The sequence below is a fragment of the Anopheles maculipalpis genome, chromosome 3RL, assembly GCF_943734695.1.
Source record: "Anopheles maculipalpis chromosome 3RL, idAnoMacuDA_375_x, whole genome shotgun sequence".
Lineage (NCBI taxonomy): Eukaryota > Metazoa > Arthropoda > Insecta > Diptera > Culicidae > Anopheles > Anopheles maculipalpis.
Window position 1 is genome coordinate 86,059,600 of NC_064872.1, and position 18,451 is coordinate 86,078,050.

The 18,451-nt window shown below is 44.1% G+C and overlaps 2 protein-coding genes across 2 annotated transcripts in view; one reads left to right on the plus strand and one right to left on the minus strand.

Annotated features, from left to right (window-relative positions):
- Nucleotides 1-1,968: 1,968 nt before the first annotated feature.
- The window catches only part of LOC126563470 (acireductone dioxygenase), a 568,562-nt gene continuing 552,079 nt past the window's right edge, over nucleotides 1,969-18,451 (plus strand). The window contains exons 1-4 of the mRNA XM_050220114.1: nucleotides 1,969-2,124; nucleotides 2,193-2,398; nucleotides 2,484-2,580; nucleotides 2,650-2,779. Coding sequence (XP_050076071.1) covers nucleotides 2,002-2,124; nucleotides 2,193-2,398; nucleotides 2,484-2,580; nucleotides 2,650-2,775 — 552 coding nt within the window. The 5' untranslated portion in view covers nucleotides 1,969-2,001 and the 3' untranslated portion in view covers nucleotides 2,776-2,779. The remainder of the gene's footprint in view (nucleotides 2,125-2,192; nucleotides 2,399-2,483; nucleotides 2,581-2,649; nucleotides 2,780-18,451) is intronic.
- Nucleotides 5,742-13,773, minus strand: LOC126561537 (uncharacterized). The gene is made up of 3 exons (XM_050217749.1): nucleotides 13,678-13,773; nucleotides 8,557-10,725; nucleotides 5,742-6,458 (listed from the first exon to the last, which is right to left on the minus strand). Exons 1-3 carry the CDS (start codon nucleotides 13,771-13,773, stop codon nucleotides 5,742-5,744), a joined length of 2,982 nt encoding a protein of 993 aa, XP_050073706.1.

Sequence of the window (18,451 nt, forward strand, 5' to 3'; positions counted from 1 at the left end):
TTTTTTTAATCAGTCTCTCACCCCCAAACATTCCCCTTCCCCAACAAACAATATTAATTCTTCCCACCCCTTGTTAGCATAAACCACCAACATCTCATCTCCACCCCGCCAAATCTTCAGCACTCTCTTCCCTTCCCACCCTTGTCTAGCAACACACGAATGGTTGGATGGCACGGGCTACTGTGTGGTGACGGCCAAGAACAACTACACAACCAATTATCCATCGCGCTTCACGCGCGCGCCCTCTATCTCTATCGTACAAATTCTGCCAACAAATCACACACGCAGAGCTTCGGGCCCGCGGTGGCTGAATGCGAGCAAGGGGCGGCCGCGGAGGGTTTTTTTGGTGGTGCATGAAACCAACCCCCGGAGAAGTGGCTAAAGGGAAGAGGAGATGGAGGCGAAGGGGTGGTGTGAACGAGAGGTTCTGCAATTACATAGTCACTATTATCGTTTCGTTGTTCACCTTTCCGGGGGGTAGGTGGGTGGTTGGATTAGGTGTTGCTTTCCCTAGCGATCTAGTTTTTTTTTCATCCACAAAATAAAAACTCAAGCCCGGAAAAGCGTAGCCTATTCGACGGCGCGGAAAAACTATGGTGTTTGAGATCGGGATTTTATGAATGGTTTTAAAAAGCACAATACAATATGCAATTGTAAACACACAGTGAGGACACATGCCCACATACACACACACACACACTTCAGACAGCAAACACGCACACACGCACTGCACGCACTACACGCACTTCGTCGATAGCGGCGGCGGATAGATGAGACCCTTTTCTCCAACACACACACCTTCCCTTCCACGCACCCACCAACCCACCCGCACAACACACTTTTCCGTCCTTCTTCTTACGCCATGATACTTTTCGGTTGTCAACTTTTCTAACCCGCTGCGCACCATCAGGCACAGGCAACCAAACCGTCGTTCCACCGTGTGCTCTAGATATCGACGAGACGTCGGAGATTCTTCCTTCTTCACCTTCTCTCCCTCTTCCATAACCTGCCTACACCCCGTTTGATCGACAATCGCAATGCACCCGTAGAGTTTTCACTCGGCAGCCCTTTACCCGTGGCTGCGCCTTGCTTGTGATAAACGATTGCACGGGAAGCGCGCCGTGCATACGCTCCGGCTATTATCACCCGGGAAGCCTGGCCGCTAGTTTACACGTACGCTTTTCTTCACTAATAAAAATACACTTTACAATGGGTTCAGGAAGGCAAAAAACACACACGCAGCGCACTCACACTGCTGCTGCTGCTGTTGCTGGTTCTGCTTCTTCTTGCCTCTTTCATTCGGCGTGTTCAATAAACATTATGCTGCGCTCGCGCGGGGCGGTTGTATGCATCTTGTGGGTGGGTGTCACTTTTGACAGCTGTAGGGCCGGTTATGTTGCTTGGGTATGCCTGGAGTAATTGTGTAAACACGCCGGAAATATTGATAGAAAACAGATGTCTTCTTCATAATTGGCAGGGAATTCATTCTATTTGTTTCATGAAAACTATTTTTATGTATAAATAACGCATTGGAATCCGGCATGCTCAAAGAGCCGGAATTGTTTATTGGACAGTAAAGAAATTGGACGATTGTATGCAATCGCCAAGCTGCTGCGCATTATCTCTACTCATCTTGGGATATTAATTAAAGTTTTTCCATTCAATTTCGGTGATAATTTTAATTTAAAATTTATAAAGCTATTCTGAAATCGAAATCGAAATGGAACTTAAACAGAGAATAAAACAAAATGCTGTACAAAATTAATCAAATGATCGAATGATCAATGCTGTCACATGATGTTTACGAAACAGTATAGCTGACAGCATTCTGGTATGTTCAGTTGCTGTCAGTTTCTCTTATCAACAAATACAGAGCGCTATTTTGGTGTTCTTTTTTTTAAAAAGGTGTTTTTTTTAAAACCGTTCTAGTCCATTCCATTATCAGCTATAAGCTCCTGCGGTGTAATTCTACGGATCTGTGTAAAGCAGTTAAGAATCAAAATGGTACGCGCCTGGTTTATGGACAACGAACCGACCGATCAGCGTTTGGAGCATCAGCTCGATCCGCCCAAGTTTGTAACGCTGGACGAGCTCTTCAAAACTACCGGAGTGGAGTATTTTAAGGTACGACGTTGCTAGAATAAAAGAAAATCGGAATAATGATACTAAACGTAGACAGTGCTTTGTTTCAGATTAACGTGCCAACATACGATACGGATGGTGTGCTGGCGAAGATCCGCAAGGATCGTGGCTATTCGTACGAGGACGAAATTACCTGTTCCGAGGCCTGTTTGCCTGATTACGCGAACAAATTGAAATCGTTTTTCACTGAACATTTGCACACGGACGAGGAGATCCGGCTGGTTATGGATGGGTCGGGATATTTCGATGTCCGCAAGTAAGTAGAGATCGCGAGCTGAAAAGGTGCTATATTAGCTCGATTCGGATTACAATAATCGGGCCACGCTTTCTTCTCGTTTTAGTGGACCGGATGATGCATGGATAAGGATTGAAGTCGTGGCAGGTGATTTGATCATCATTCCCAGTGGTATTTATCACCGGTTCACACTGGACGCAAAGGTAATTAATATGCAACCCCTAGTTGTAGCCTTTTGTTTAATCGATCTCTGGCATCGAACTATTTGATAGAATTACATCAAAGCGAAACGATACTTTGTCGGGGAACCGGTTTGGCTTCCGTACAATCGTCCCGCAGACGATATGGACTGTCGCAAGGACTATTTGAAACGATTGGAGGTCGGTTTTGCGGCATAAACTCGTTCGTGGCGTAGCAAAGCATCGTCATCGTCCAACACGCTGTTTGTTAATCATATATACTCGAGGTGAAGGCATTATATATGCAATATTATTGTTTTCTAATAAAAAAATGTTCAAAATTAAGAATGTACTAGTATTAGTATATCGGGCATCCGGTAGGATCTTGTGGCCAGGTGACGGTTGCCAGAGGCCTTACTTACTCGGGGTTATTATTAGCGTATTTTATCCTTCGCCTGATAGAACTCGTCTGCCGAGAGTAAACGGTTCCCGTGCAACAAGAGAGAATTGTAGCCGTAAGGCCTATAGGATTGGATCATAGCAACGATTACAAACTATCTGCTTAGCTCGAAAGAAAAGCATCAGTTGACGAAAGCGATCATGGGGTAAACTCCACAACTGGATCAAGCGGAATCCCACCAGTCGGAAGTTGGATACTTTTCCCAATTCGGATATGTGCTCATTAACCCAAAAGTGAATTCATATTTGAATATTCTTTCAATAATATGCCACTCACACACACAAATCATCCGGGTTTATTCCGTGTAGAACCGTTGTGATTTATCTTTTCTCTTTTGTTTTGTCTTGTTAACCGTCCATTATACATTCGCGTACATAATGTAATAATGCTTTTACTTACTATTTTTTTGTATTATCGTTCATACCTGCTCCATCCGCACTTTCTCTCGTTCGCTCTTCTCTTTCTACAGAGTTCCTTATCAGCTTGCTTTACTTGTTTTTCCTTTTAACAAAACCGTTCTTAGAGAACATCGAATCGAACGACAATTCAACGACAGAAGGACAGCGTCCAGGATATCGCTTAGTTGCAAACTCTAATCATTCTTCTTCCTCACAACGTATTACGTGTGTGTTTTGAAAAACTAACTCTGGTAATAGTACCCAGTGATTCGTAGCAATTTATAATAATCATAATAATAAAGTTAATATACTGTAATGCCTTTTTTAAAGAGCTACCAAAAAAACCTATCTGCTGTAATCCCGGGATACTAAAACTCTTGTCTCCTTCTTTCGTCTTTTTTTTCCCTTTTGCAAACGTAATTGCATCAAATGTGTGTACGTGTACCTTTTCTTTACTAGGTGTATATGTATATGTATATTATATATATATATAATGTGTGAATCGTGGATCCTTTTAAAGCGTTCCTTCTCGTATTTACTTATGTTTTTACTCAACATCGCTCCTCGAACACCCTCGGTAATGTTCGCTAATATGTGTTAATTTTTTTCTTTCTTTTGTATGTATATGTGGTGAGCTTGTTAAGGTATGAATTGAAGGAGACTTAGGTTTGCCATAATGCCGGAAGATAAGGAGTAGAGAACCGCTTTTTTTAACGGCTCTTTGATTCTTTGTTTTTCATCGTATAAAAGGATCACTATTAGTCGAAGAATTACTGTACTCAAGCTAGACTTATTTTTTACTATTGTTTTTGTATTACACACCATATTGTTTGTTATTTGCTCCTTCCGCTACTCTTCGCTAACTAAAAGATATTTGTAAAGAAAACAACCACACATGTTGGAACCACTCCTTACGTCCTCGCGCTGTCTGTCTCTATTCATAGCAATCATCAACGCATTTCCTCCCGTTCGCCGATCTTACTTTTGTAAATATGTGTATATAGGTTTTTTGTTTGTTTTCTTTGTATCCGTTTACATCACCGAAAAAAGTAATCAATGTTTCCTTGTTTTTTCTTTTGCTTTTCACTTCGCTCCTTCTCGATTTGTTCCAGTGCGTTGCTACTCATCACACTTGTTTTCTCAAATGTTTCTTATTGAGCTATAAAATGTACTTGTATTTTCATTTGTTTGTTTTATATTTGTTTCTTATTCTTCTGTTGTACCGCGTATTCTTTTTTTATCTTCAACTTTTTTTCTTCTTTTCTATCAACGCATATTGTGTGAGGGTTTGCAGCGTTTGTTTTTGTACTGCTTCAGTGTATGTGTATGTGTATTTTTTTACTTACTAACAGTTTTAGTATTTTTCATCTTTCCCTTTATTTTCCCCATTCCCGTTGTTGCTGACCAGTTGCCATTTTTTCTTCTGCATTTTGGCCACTCAAAACCCACTTCCAGTCTGTGTTTTCATTTCTTTTTTTTCGGAGTAGATTCGCATTCGTTCACCACATTCACCACACACACGTCTCCCACTCACACCCGTTTCAAATCCCGTGTATCACTACTACTACTAAACTGTGTGTTTGTGTGTACTCTTTCCGATCTCAACCTGATCTTTAATCTTTCTACGGGTGTAAAAATACTTAAAACAATGCAATAGTCTTTCTATTCGTTCCGTTAACAGTTAATATAGACATCAAGTGAAATAAACTAAAGGGAACAGAAATGATTAAACAAACAAGGAAAAAATCTCTTTTCAACAGAAAATAAAAGTGTTAAAAAAATAATATGGCCTGCGCATCCCGGTCTCGTATTTTAGAAAGTATCTTTCCTCGTATCTACGCATTTTCAATGCCAACTTTGATGCACAATTTCTCAGGACCCAGGAGGAACACCGTAATGGGTTAAAAGAAAAGAAGAAGGAGAGAAACACAAAAAAGCGTAACAAATTTAACAAAGCAAAAATGGAAAACAATACTAAGAGCGCTTGTTGCATTATTCATCCATTTGCATTTAGTATGCCGCCATAAGCTTGACGCTTTCTCCAAGCAGCACCATCTTTTGATGTGGTCATCCAAGCATAAGGATCACTGCCCGGAGGACACATACAACTTTGTAAGCCTACTAACGTCTCCATTGCAGCATCTAAAGCACAGAAACAGAATTAGAGTGATAATGTTGGAGAAGCCTTGCGAGATTATATTGCGACAACTAGCCGGGGTCAACGTGTTTCCCCTTTACCAAATGTGTCTTTGCCCGTTCTCATATTTAACCTACAAAAACCAAAAAAAAAAAAACGAACAATAATATAAAATCAATCCCTTCCCATTTTAAGCCTGCATTTGCTTCTTGAAGAGTGCATCGATTAGCCGCAGTTTGGCCTTCTTCTGCTTGTAGAGAGCGTACGTATCCTCGATCGATTTGCGGTCCGATTTAAGCATCTTCCGGCCGGTCGTCTCTTCGAACTGTTGCTCAAAGTCTTTGATCGTGCGGCGCAGTTCCTTCTTTTCTTCGCGTGTCGCATCGTAATGCTGCCACAGTTCGTCCGCCGTCATTGAGTGGATGTTTTCCGTTGCGGAACTGCTGGTCGTGTTGTTGGTTGTTGTGGTCGAGATGGTGGCATTACCTTCGGAATCGTCCGCTGATAGCTGACCGGTGGTGGTGGTGGTGCTGCTGCTGGCGGTCGTTGTGTCCGTAGGCGACTGGATCATGGAGGTGGCCGATGGGGGTGAGATATCTGTGGACGGTGTCGTTGTACCAACGATTGCGAGCGCCTCGTGCTCAAGAATGGTTGGCATCTGTGAGTTGGCCACACCGCACGGGCCACTGATCGAGTTGGCACGATTCACCAGCCGTTTGATTAGCCGGTATCGGTCGTACAGGGGTCGGGCCGCGTCACGTTCCTCGCGGCTCGCCGGTCGACCATACATGGACTCCAGATACAGTAGGGCACGCTGGACGGAGGCTTTCTCCTCCGTCAGCTGCACGTTCGACAGCATCTCCAGATTTTCGCTCCGTTGTTCCGTGTCACGTTTCTCCGAGAGGCGCTGTGGATGAGGCGAAGGAAATAGTTAGTAAATGTATATGGAATTGAAGGAAATTGGAAATTGACGTTGGAAAATGAAGAATTTATAGTAAAACTGCCACAGGCACAGGAATCCGCAGAAAGATTGCAGATCAGAATAGACAGTAAGATGTTCCCTGAGTGTGGATGAGATGCCCAGAGCTACGACTCCAAAACCTCCCAGATTTTGTGGCGATCACTCCATCTCACTATTGCACTAATATGACTGAAAGACTCAACAATCTACGGCTGATAAAAGTTTTTAGTACCCAAGATGCCCTATATACGGTATTCCAAGTATCTGACAAGCTCTAAGCTTGCTCTAAGAATACAGTTTTGCACGTTCATTTCTTACGTCATGCCCTATCTGTTTAGCTTAGTAAGATAGAATGCAAGACGAATAGCCTGTCCGCTATCCTATCAACGATGAAAGAAAAAAAAATAGAAGGTGTGTCCTGAGTGTCTTTAGTGATTATCTTGCAAATAGATAAAAAAAATCCACCTCAACAATGTGCCCTTACAAAAGGTTTTTAGCAAGATCGCACTCGTCGTTCACTGAAGCTATCGTAATGATTCCTGGACGCTCGACTCGGTCATAAATTCTTCTCCATGCCCTCCGTGCGATAAACGAGTTATCTCATAAAACCTTGTGCTAACATCACATCATTCATTCTGGTGGCAGTGTGATGATGATGGTGGTAGCAAACGGAAATCAGCTTGTGTCCATTACCGAGCTCTCCGGCCTGAAAAGATAGGTCCTCCTTCTCCTCCCCGCTTTGTTAGGTAAATAGGAAGAGTTTGCAATTTGCAAACTAAATGTGGGGCTTCATGCGCCTGTACAGTATGGGCACTTTTGATTCGTCCACTTGGTGGTTTGTGGAATTGATCTATTCATTCACAACTTACACCATTCCTCAATTTTACCAGCAGAAGGGGAGGCAAAAGGAGGGTTCAAGGTCTTCTACAAATGGACAACTGATTGGTCGTACGTGGAGGATACCAGACCCGGATCCCAAACAATCCCCAACGGTTCTATTTTCAATTTGTCCGAGCGCGCGTTCGCCAGAAGTTTCAGTTTCCGGCCCTCGGTTGGTTGGACAACAATTGCGACCAAAAGGCACGTAGTGCTCACGTTCTGGGGTATCAGTGATACGCAGGCTGAGGATGGCTGGCGCCGACCGGGGAGACATGTTGGTGCTTCCGTTCCCCATCATTGATTGTGTTCGGTCAAGAGATCAACTGTGGGCAAGTGAGAGAAGATTGATTTTCAATCGATAATGGCGGCCGGGGAGCATTTGCCGCCGCATCTCATCGGCAGCTGGGCGAAACTGGTACGCAAAACGTGAGCAATTCTGTGTGCACGGTTCGAAGAACCGGATGGACCGGCCCTAGTAGAGCGAAAGAGTTAAATCACTCACACAAGCTAAGTAAAACATCAAGCAGTAAAGTTTGAAGTTTACTATCAAGTTTATTTTTTAGTTTTTTTAGTTTACTATCAAGTCAAGCCATTATATCAAGATATGGCATTCTGGCATTATTGTTATAATGACAAAGTAACTAAATATAAGGTCAACAATAGTATTATAGTTAATAAATGCTTGGCTAGCGTGACACGTGAATTTATATAGCCTTCCGCAACAAAATTGTCCGTAAAGTGTTAAAATTACCAATCTCATTCAAATTCATTACCCAGAAATTGATCACTTTGTACTACTTAGGTGCGAGCTAGACCAGCACAAAACGGTACGTTGCTTGCCACGTGCCCAAATAACTCCCCACAGCACTCCAGTGCTTGTCCATAATATTTGTTTGCCTCCCCGATTTCGAGATGGGGACGATAACGAACGCCTGCTAAACGACGTTAATGGGACACACGACTACTGCTCTTCGATCATGTGAACGATCATCTAATTGTGTATAATTATCTACCACCCCCAGTTTGGTGAATTCAGAATTGGATTTTCATCATGCTCCAATGTCTGTCAACCACTGTACCAACGACGTCATACTATTGTCATTTGAAACAAAGACCTGTGTAATGACGCAAATGTTTTACAGATTGGAGATACACTACGACGTACCTTTTCAATGTCCGCAATCGTATCCTTCATCTTGGCCAACCGTTTCTCTTCTGCTGTATCATCCTCCACGTTCTCACCGCTGGTCTGCTGCCTCTGTCCCGCCAGCATGGTTCCACCATGTGCTGATGATACTTTCGCCGAAAATACGGCCAAATCCGCTTTGATCTGATTCTTCTCCTTGCGCAGCTTGTGTATCTCCACCAGCACACTTTTCGTTGCCGGATCAGCCGACTTGTCACCGTGTGTTGGACGACACCCATTCTCGAGCTCGAACCGATCCTCGAACTGTGTTAGCTTCTTCTTCAACGTACCGAGCTTCCGGTTGATCGTTTTTATACGCTCGTCGAACATGTTGTTAGCGGCAGCAGTAGGTCCAGAGCCCGATTTCTGATGATGGTGATGATGCAAGGCTGATGAGGGTGCATTTTCCGCACTCATATGATGCGCACCGTACAGCTTCAACGAGCTTCCGGAAGCGACCGGACGCAGTTTGGCGTGCGATGCCGAATCCATGCGCTTGGCATGATCAAACTTATCGTCGGCAAACCGTTGACAGACCAGCGCCGGTGTATCATCCGGATAGGATTGGCCCCAGGGAAGCTTTTCGCGTGGTGAAAGTGGTTCCTGTACTTCTGGCTTCTGTTCCTGCCGCAGTGGTTCTATCTCTTCATCATCGATTAACTTGGATACTTCCTCGATGGCTTGGTTCTTCTCCAGCACGTTGTTGTCATTGTAGTCTGACAATGGAATCGCCCCATCCCCCATCATAGTATCGTCCTGCAGTGTGGCATCTTGCTGCTGCTGCTGCTGGTGGTGCTCTCGGTGCTTGCTAGAGGATCGTACTCGCCGTTCCAATTTACCGCTCGGGTGTGTATCGTGCTTGGAGTAGAAATGATCATTTCCAGCTAACAACACCGATCCACCAACGGTGGCTGCCTTCACTGCGAGCTTCGTGTGCTTCGACGAGCTGTTCCGGGCACGAGGCGATACCGACTTTCGACCAGGCGGTGGACGTGTCTTGGAGAAACGCTCACAGTGCCGTCGCCGCTCGTGCTCACCATCCTGCTCACTGTCCGAGTCACGGCGGGACTTAAGAATGTCACGGCACGGCGATAGACGATGATGCGATTGCTGTGATTTGCTCCCGGAATGATGCAGATGGTGATTTCCACCTAGATGATGGTACAGATGGTTACCATGATGATGGTGGTGATGATGGTGATGAGAATGGTGGTGATGATCCTTACCACCATTGCCAACACTTTCAACACTTCCGATGAAGAATTTCTTCAAATCATCCGCACTGTTTTTCAGATTCTTCTCAAACACCTGCTGCTGTTGCTGTACACCACCATCCTCATCAATCTCACCGTCGATCGTTTCCTCCGCGATGATGTTCTCTTTGTCGATCGAAATCTCTACCAACACTACGCCTGCCGTTCGTTTCTTGAAGTCTTCGTGCGATGACACCCGCCTGATAACCTCCTGACAGTTGGGCAGATGTTCCTCACTGTTCGAGCGGATAAGCTTCCGGTCCTGGCTGATCGAGGAGGTACTATCCTGACGTTCCTTGCGCTTGCGGCAATTCTGCCACTCGGACGAGTTGATCAGATTCGGCAGATACTGATTGACCAGTACCGTCGGTGGAGGTGCCGGTAGAGTGCACTGCGGCTCGTCTCCACCATCACCAATATCAACGTCATCGCTACTGATGCTGTTGTTGCCACCGATTACATTCACTCTCTCATCGTTGCTACTGCTGCTGTTGATGCTGTGGCTGCTGCTGCTGCTACTGCTGCACTTCTTGCTCCCTTTACGACTTGCTGCGCTGCTACCATCAACACTGGCAAGTCCGCCGGCACTGTTGTTGCTTGCAGGGCAATTGCTGCTGCTGCTGCTGCTGCTGCTGGTTTTGCTGATCGTATTGCCGACGCCATTGCTGATGCTAGTGCTACTGCTGCTGCTGCTGCTATTGCTGCTGCTGCTGCTGCTACTACTACTGCCGTTCGTTTTTGTTCGACCGCAGCTAACGACATCGTGACGATCGACTACCACCACCGGGTCAGACTGACCGTTCGATGAAAGGCTGATACTGGTCGGGGAGATAATCGTTGTCAGACGACTAAGGTCGTCTTCATTCTGTCCCAGTGATGGGCGACGCATGCCGCACTGAAAGAAAAAAGCGAAAAAGCAATTCGAGATTAGTGAATGTTTGTGGATTTATAAGGGAGAAATATAGGTGATGGAGGCGCCTGGTGCTAGTGAAAATTGTTAGCAATTTAAAATTAAACAAACATATATTCAGAGTTTTTTTCCTCTCTTCTTCTCTATATTTGTAAGAAGAAACTGTTAGATTTAGTTAGAGTCTTGCTTTCAATGATTCGCCTCACCAGGAGCATCGATGGAGCAGCCTGGTCAGCCGAAGAGTTCAAACTTGAACAGGCCAGCTTTCACCTTCTACCATCGATTGATTAAACAAAGTCGGGCCACGGATGCATTTCTGGCCGAAACCATAGAAACGACGCACTCTAAACATACATACTTTTCCGCGCCACATCAATCAATTGCCATATTTTATCGATCCAAGGTCATAGGATAGAAAGCAAACCAAAAAAAAAAAAATCGCTCATACATTGATCAAATACTTCAGCATTTAATCGATGAGCTTGAGCTGAACAACATATTTACGAGAGCTGTCTAGCTATGGCAAATAACAAACCGCTATACAGCAGTTGACAGAAAGCTTTCAGTTGTGATGTTTTACGAATAAATAGGGGAATAAAAAATAGTCACGCTCTTCTTGGTAATAAATGGCCCAAAAAAAAGCAAGCTTTGCACTCTAATCCCCATCGCTTTTACTTTCCACTTTTTCTATCGCTCTTTCACCCCTTAAATGACCTTCGAATAGGGGAGATAAACCGTGACGTGTGTGTGTGTTGTATATCGCGGAACTGCATTCGCGTCAATTTAATTTCCTCCTTCCTGATACATTGTTTTAAATTTTCCCTCGTGTGTCTTGCCATGTGATCGATGCAGCTTTGCACCACACCAACCAGAACCGTTTGCCACTTTTAAACATACGTCCCGTCCTCCCTAATTTAACGTAATTCGCCCGTTCAGCCCGTTTAGCGATCTGTTCCATCGACGCAAGCTGGTGAAGCGTAGGGTGGTGTAAATTGTTTCACGATCAATAGATAGAAAATGGACGATATACTATGGTTGAACAGCTAGAACAACCACACAGGCGCTAAACAATTGTCGCTCGCGGGTATTATTGAGCAGCAAAACATACATAAAAATAACAACCGCGACGGCGACTGCCGTTGACGAGGGGCGCGTTTAGCAGCGTGTTTTAAATTGTTCCAATTGTTTACCCGCCCCGGAACAACACCGTTTGGTGGCAGTGGTGAGTGGCGAGAACCCTTGCTGAGTGATACGTGATTTTTATCGTAGCTTTTTTGTTTTTAATTTTTATATGAAGTGTTTTAGCCGAAGCGTTACGGAAACGGTACACTTGCACTCGTGTGTCGATTAGTTTGTTGACAGCAAAATGCAGTAAGAAAAGGGTATGCTTGCGGGGGAGTGGGGATGATGGGTTTTCAATTTTTGGGCAAACGATGGGTTGATTATTTTAAGCTTGTCGTTGGAAGGTTGGTGGCAAGTTGCATAGTCTAGATGCAATGGTTCTTCAGAACTATATCGGATCTTAACACCTTTCAAAATACTAGGAAGGAAATTTAATTATGAAGAATCTTTAATACATTTAAAACTAACAGTTCAATCTAAATACTATTCAATTTTGTCATTTTTTGCTGGAGGCGCCCAGTACTTTATAGAAGTGAGTGTAATCCACTTGATATGCTTTTTAGAAGTCCACACGAAATACCAAAAAAAAAAAACATAACAGAATCTAAGTGAAGGATTTTCAAGCCTTTTCTAAAGTACTTCCATCCACAAATGACGTCGTTTTATTCTGCTATCGCTTCTCAATTATCTCCCAAATCATCACATTTTTCCTATCGTCACCCGGATTGTCATTTAGCACCCATTTACCTTGTTCGGAAAAAGAATAAAACAACACCAAGATGACAAAGATTGACAAACTAATCACCTTTTGGCACGCGCAAATATTTTGGGCCCATTCTTACAGGCTTATCTGGGTTTGGAATTCCCTCATGACGGTTGTAAAGAGACAGCGTAAAGTACAGCCCATTTAATAGCGAGGTATCGTAAAAGTGATTCGTCGATAGGCACAGGGCCATTGTTGTACTATCAACCCACATGATAATCTGGCCGATTTTGACAACTCGAAACAATGCGTGTAATTGGAGATGTTGGGATTGGAAGTAACGTGTGTTTTCTAGAACGTGCCTGATAATGGATGTCTGGCAGCTGGTTTGATCAGTGTGTGTGTGTGTGTCAGTAGTGTTGTGCTCCAATTTCTCTTCATTGAGTAGGTCAGAGGAGTACATGCTCTGTAACGATAGAGTGTGATGGTGCATGATCTCACACTATCTCTTGCAGAGGAGAAACGTCTCGATCGAACTCCACATTACTAGCATTCCTAGTCAGCGTATGATTACAAATTGTACAAATTTTCAAAATCAACACACCGGTCAAGCACCGCCACACTCAGACTGCAGGTACTTCAGATATCCGAGCATTATCTAACAACAAACAATGTTGTCCAGTCATTGTTTTGGTAGAATCATGTCCCGTGACATGAGATTTTCTCCCAAATCATCCCACTTGAACTGAGCCATGGATGCAAAAGATACGACGCGCTACTCGAAAACAGCAACAGAAAAAATAAAACAACCGGAAGCCACACAGAGCTTACGGTGCGCGAAAACCTAACAGCACTCCAATGCTTGCGGTAGGACCGAATCACTTTCTTCTTTGTGTATACAAAAAAAAAAGGCCACTTGAGTATGGTTCACCACTTGAACGGGAGTACAGTGTGGTTTAACGCTTTTCCCCATCGGAGTGAAGCGAAAACACAAGCGGCACTAATAACGTGACACCGAGAGTCCGTCGTATTTGTCGCGGCATTACAGTGCAGTATGCGAGCAATGGAATCTTCCATTTTATTTTTGCGATAAAAATCCACACAGAACTTACTTTATTTCTCCATTGGCGAATGTGACAGGCATGGGCTAGCTTGTAGATCAAGCCCTTTCTACCATCCGCATGATCGGATGGATGTACGCACAACATGCTGCCGAAGTCCTCCTTGCTACGAAAATGTCTTTCGTCTGAAGTATTATTGAATTTCTTGAAGTTTTTGCCCTCTAGTGCACTGTATAATCCACAACCCTTTGAAAGCTTCTTCACCAGACACTCTCTCACTTGAGCAAGGGAAAACACTATTCCCCAGGCTCACTTGAAACCTTCAATCAATCACTAATTCACCTCCACTGGAAGCTTGCCAACTGCACTTTGTTTCGTTTAAGTAGAAAATGATCTTGTTTACACTGACTCTCGGTCCAGTCTTTAACACTTGTCTTGATACTCTCTCTCTCTCTCGTGCTCGATTGAATGGCGGGACTTGTGTTCCGCTTCTGATGCCGGTCGCATAACTTGTGGGAGCTCGCGTGTCTCCCGGGATCGGTTTTATACTGCAGAGCACGGCAACCGGACGAGATAAAGCATGGGCTTCACTGTCTACTATCTACGGCACACGCACACTTACAAAAGGATGTGCGCTCTCTGACTACGCATCGAAGCGCGAGCGCGCGCACACGGTTGGATTGATAGAATAGAGCCCTACTACGGTGACAACAGGTTCAGCCTCATCACACACTAGCGAACAACGCAGTAGAATCCATCAAACACCGGTGCGGTTGCGCACCTTGCTGGGTTGATTCCCTAGCCCAGTGTGTTGGGAACCGCTGTTGCTGCTTTATCACCTGTAGAGTACAACGTCTTGTCTTCTGCTTATCTGCTGTGTCTGACAAGAGCATTGAATATGAGCAGAAAGAAACCGTACGTGTTCCTGTACATTGTATCTGTGGCTGGCTTGTAAAATGCGTTATAAAAAGGCAGCTCTGTCTCCGCGTCTCCTTAGACTTCTTAACTGACTGGGGATCAAAACCCATCTGGACCTTTTTTACATATCCGTGGCATCTATGAGTCTCGTAAACCATTAGATGTCCGGCATGATCTAACAGGTCGTTAAGTCAGGAAGAAGGAGCAGAACCCACAGCTTTATGTGGGTAATACCCACAGGAATTAGAGAAACAAAACAAATTAAACACACCTCCACGATCCTCCCGGGCAGAGTAAATAAGTATGCTAATTATACGGAGCCTCCTTTTCCTAATATTGACAGAAATCGTTCAAATAGAGCTAGTTGTTGTGCTGCGTGGGCTTACTGACTGGAAATGTGCCTATTGTAGGCGCTTCGGACGTAAAGCAGCACGATACAATTGCCAATATAAACAAACAAAAAGCGGAGAGTAAACAGCTGTTCCGTTACATTTTACAACGCCATTTCTCGAACGGATAAAGCTTTACTGGGAATTCCAGCATTCCTGGTGATATCACCTCGATTGGATGTAAAACTGTGTTGTAAGAGTCTCTTTTCAATTTGAGTAATTGGTAAGGGTTTTCTATTGAGGATCAACGCAGAAGATGATAGAGGAGCTCTGACTCAAGTCTCAGTGAAGGAATGTTATAGTATTCCTTAGGATCTATTTGTTTAAGTCACGTTTTAGAATTAGACGTTTGAAACCTATATATTTTTGAAGAACATAACTCCAATAATAAATCTTCCCAAACAACAAATTTTCTCACGTAGAAACCCAATACTCACAAGCGGGACTACCAGTCTGTGCGCTTCTTTAAGCAACACCATAATCCGGTTTAGCACGCTGATCCGTTTCCTGATAAGGCCTGACGACACACAGGCCGCGTGCGTGCAAACCAGCATCACCAACTCGCTGCAGACATCGTGGCACTCTCTTTTTCCGCTCCATTTGATCGCAACTACAGCCTCCCTAGTCGCTTGCCCCGCTTGAAGCCCTGGACATTGGATGGTTTTTGTAAAACGTCCAGTACCATCCGGAACGAACGGTACTGCACCGATTTAATCTGAACCGAACTGATTCACACCGCAGCATCGGGTGCGCGAGTGTTAGCACCTTCTGCGTCGTTAGTGTCGTCACAAATTCGCATGACGCCTGTTTTCGCATCCTCGACGACCCAAAGGTCCCCAAGGTCGGTTTACCTTTTTATCGCGGCGGTTTGATGCACGACATCTCTCATCCACCACGCGACGGTGCTATAATTGCTCCGTTTTGCGGGTTGGTGTGATTTCGTGTTTCCTGCGGCCTCCAATTTCTCACGCCCCCGCAACTCACGAGGCCGCAGCGGGGAGCTACAAAAACTGGAAAACACCGTGCAATTTCTTGTCGGTTGCTCTCTTATCAGGCACAGCACACTGATCAAATTTGTTTACATCTAGCGTGTGTGCGCTTCTTCTTGCGCCACGACGAATGGGCCCCGCGTCCTTTTACGCTTTCCATTTCATATGCCTAGATGGTGGCCTAAGCGCGGCAAGATGGCATCCGATTGCTTCGCTGTGCGGGGTGTTTCCGACCAGAGTTCAACATCATCGCCACCGCTCAAAGATCATTGATCATTGATTAGGTTCGCACGGTGGCAGAAAGTAACAACAGTCAAGTCAGCGAGAATTCCGAGGTAAATGGTATTAATTAAATCTGCAAACCGAAGGAAATTGGAATGCGCTAATTGGAACTGATAAAGCGGCGGTGGTTTATCGGTTATCGGTAGTTGGAGACATTGTTGACGGTTGGATACTCAACATTTCTTTTTTCCCACGTACCCATAAGGTGCCCCAACCACATCAAGTGCATGTTAAAGTTGTACGACGAACACGCCACGGTAAAGTCTCCTTATCGGTACGAAATTAATTTGTCAGCAATGCGAATCCGTGACTCATGGAACGCTTGATCAAAATATCTTTACAACTGGCGTATTTTCGTAAGGCCCAAAATGGGCTCATACGTCTCGGGTTAAAAATAGCCACAAAAAAACAATACGCGAGTGTGTTTGTGTCTTATTTTGGTTTATAATTAGACTGCATTAGCTCATAATCAGCAGTGTCTGATAAACAACATGGCTGACTTATTCTGATAACCACAAAAAAAACAGGATTGTGGTTGATATTGGGTAGAGCTACTCGATATGATGTAATGTTTAGCATTTTTTCAACAAAAATCGATAAAAATATCCACTTTTTGTTTTGTGGCTTTTCGATCAAGCTAAATACAAACTTTTAATCTTTTAAGAGAATCTTGCATTAAACCATGGGCTCCGAGCTCTAACTGAAATGTTGTCCCAAACAATCAATACCGAAAGCAAACATACACCTTAATTCATTACCATTAAACCATTTCGCCGTTTAAATATGTATAACACATCCGCGCGGAGGACAACCCAATCTCACATTCATCATTTCACGTGCTGCTGGCAAGCAATATAAAGAACCTTGGATCCAGCCAAAAAAAAAATGAAAAGAAATACCTTGTTTGGACATTTTCCCAAAATAATCGTTCTCGAACGTGCATTCACATACACACAAAACCTACTGCATTATTAATCATCACCAGGCGGGCAATTTCAGAGTTTTTTCATAAAGAACCTGCACGGTGTGTAGCTGCGGCTGGCGGAGGGCATGTATGTACATAGCGCAAAAGGAAATAAAGTTGAGCGTGGCATATGGTGGCAGAAGCAGAACGACTTGCGTCAGAAACGATCCGGTGAGTGAGACAAGACCGCATTCCATCTTCATCTTCTCTATATGCTTTCGATTTGCCATACGATCGGAGTTTTCAATATGTGTCAAAAGTGGTGATCCTCTCAGGACCAACAGTATGTTGGACGCAAATACGCAATGAAAACACTCTCCACGACGACGACGACGACGAAAGATATCCAGTTGAGGTTTTGGCTTTTGTTTTTGTTTGCTTCAATGATTCGCCCCACTTCGCTCGGTAAAAATACCATTCATGACTAGTCATATGAGCGGGGCACGCAAGTGCTAAGATACGTCATCTCGACGAGGTGGCCCCGAAAGTTGGCAAAAGCGGGAAGCGAAAGATTCTACCAGCAGCCATAAACATTACGCACGGATTTAAGTGCATCCCGTTGGATAAGCGACGGGAAAGGAAGCCGTAAAGTGAAAAAAGGTTAGACTTAAGAGACGTAATCCCTGACTAATATACCCCAGGGGGCCAGAGCGTGCACGTGAATTTTGAAGGTTGATAAATGAATGGTGGCAATATTGCTATAAAGGTCCAGCTTTTAATACACTGCCCATCTTTTCCTATTTATGACTTACCGGCTGAAGCGTCTGGTCGCACTCTTTCAGCTGTACTGCTTTATTTCTTTATAAATTGAAAACTAGCAGCTTTCGAATTAAATCCAACCTTTTTCAAGATGTACAATTTATAGATAGAGGTGGAGTCTATCACAAATTCTCGACAACTATTTAAGATTAAGGCTGGTTCTTTAACAAATCCAGTTATTCCTAGAAATTGTTCCCTTTATTCTGAACAGAGTCTACCACCAAACCCTGTTAACACCTCTGGTAGAAAAATAAATTTACTATCGCCGTAAAGATCACGAAAATGGTAAAAATTTGTCCATAAACCAATCGAACACGCCTTCCTGTTGTTAAATTAATCGTTAATTTCTGCCTTCTCGTACACCGGCTACACTCCATTCGTAAACAAAAATTCATCAGCAGCGATTGTAACGCTGCCAAACAGAAAAACGGGCCCAAAACCGCGCGTCCATCTAAATACGTTTCGGGGCATTACGATTTGCAACCGGTGAACGAGCACCACCAAATCATGCATCATCACACACT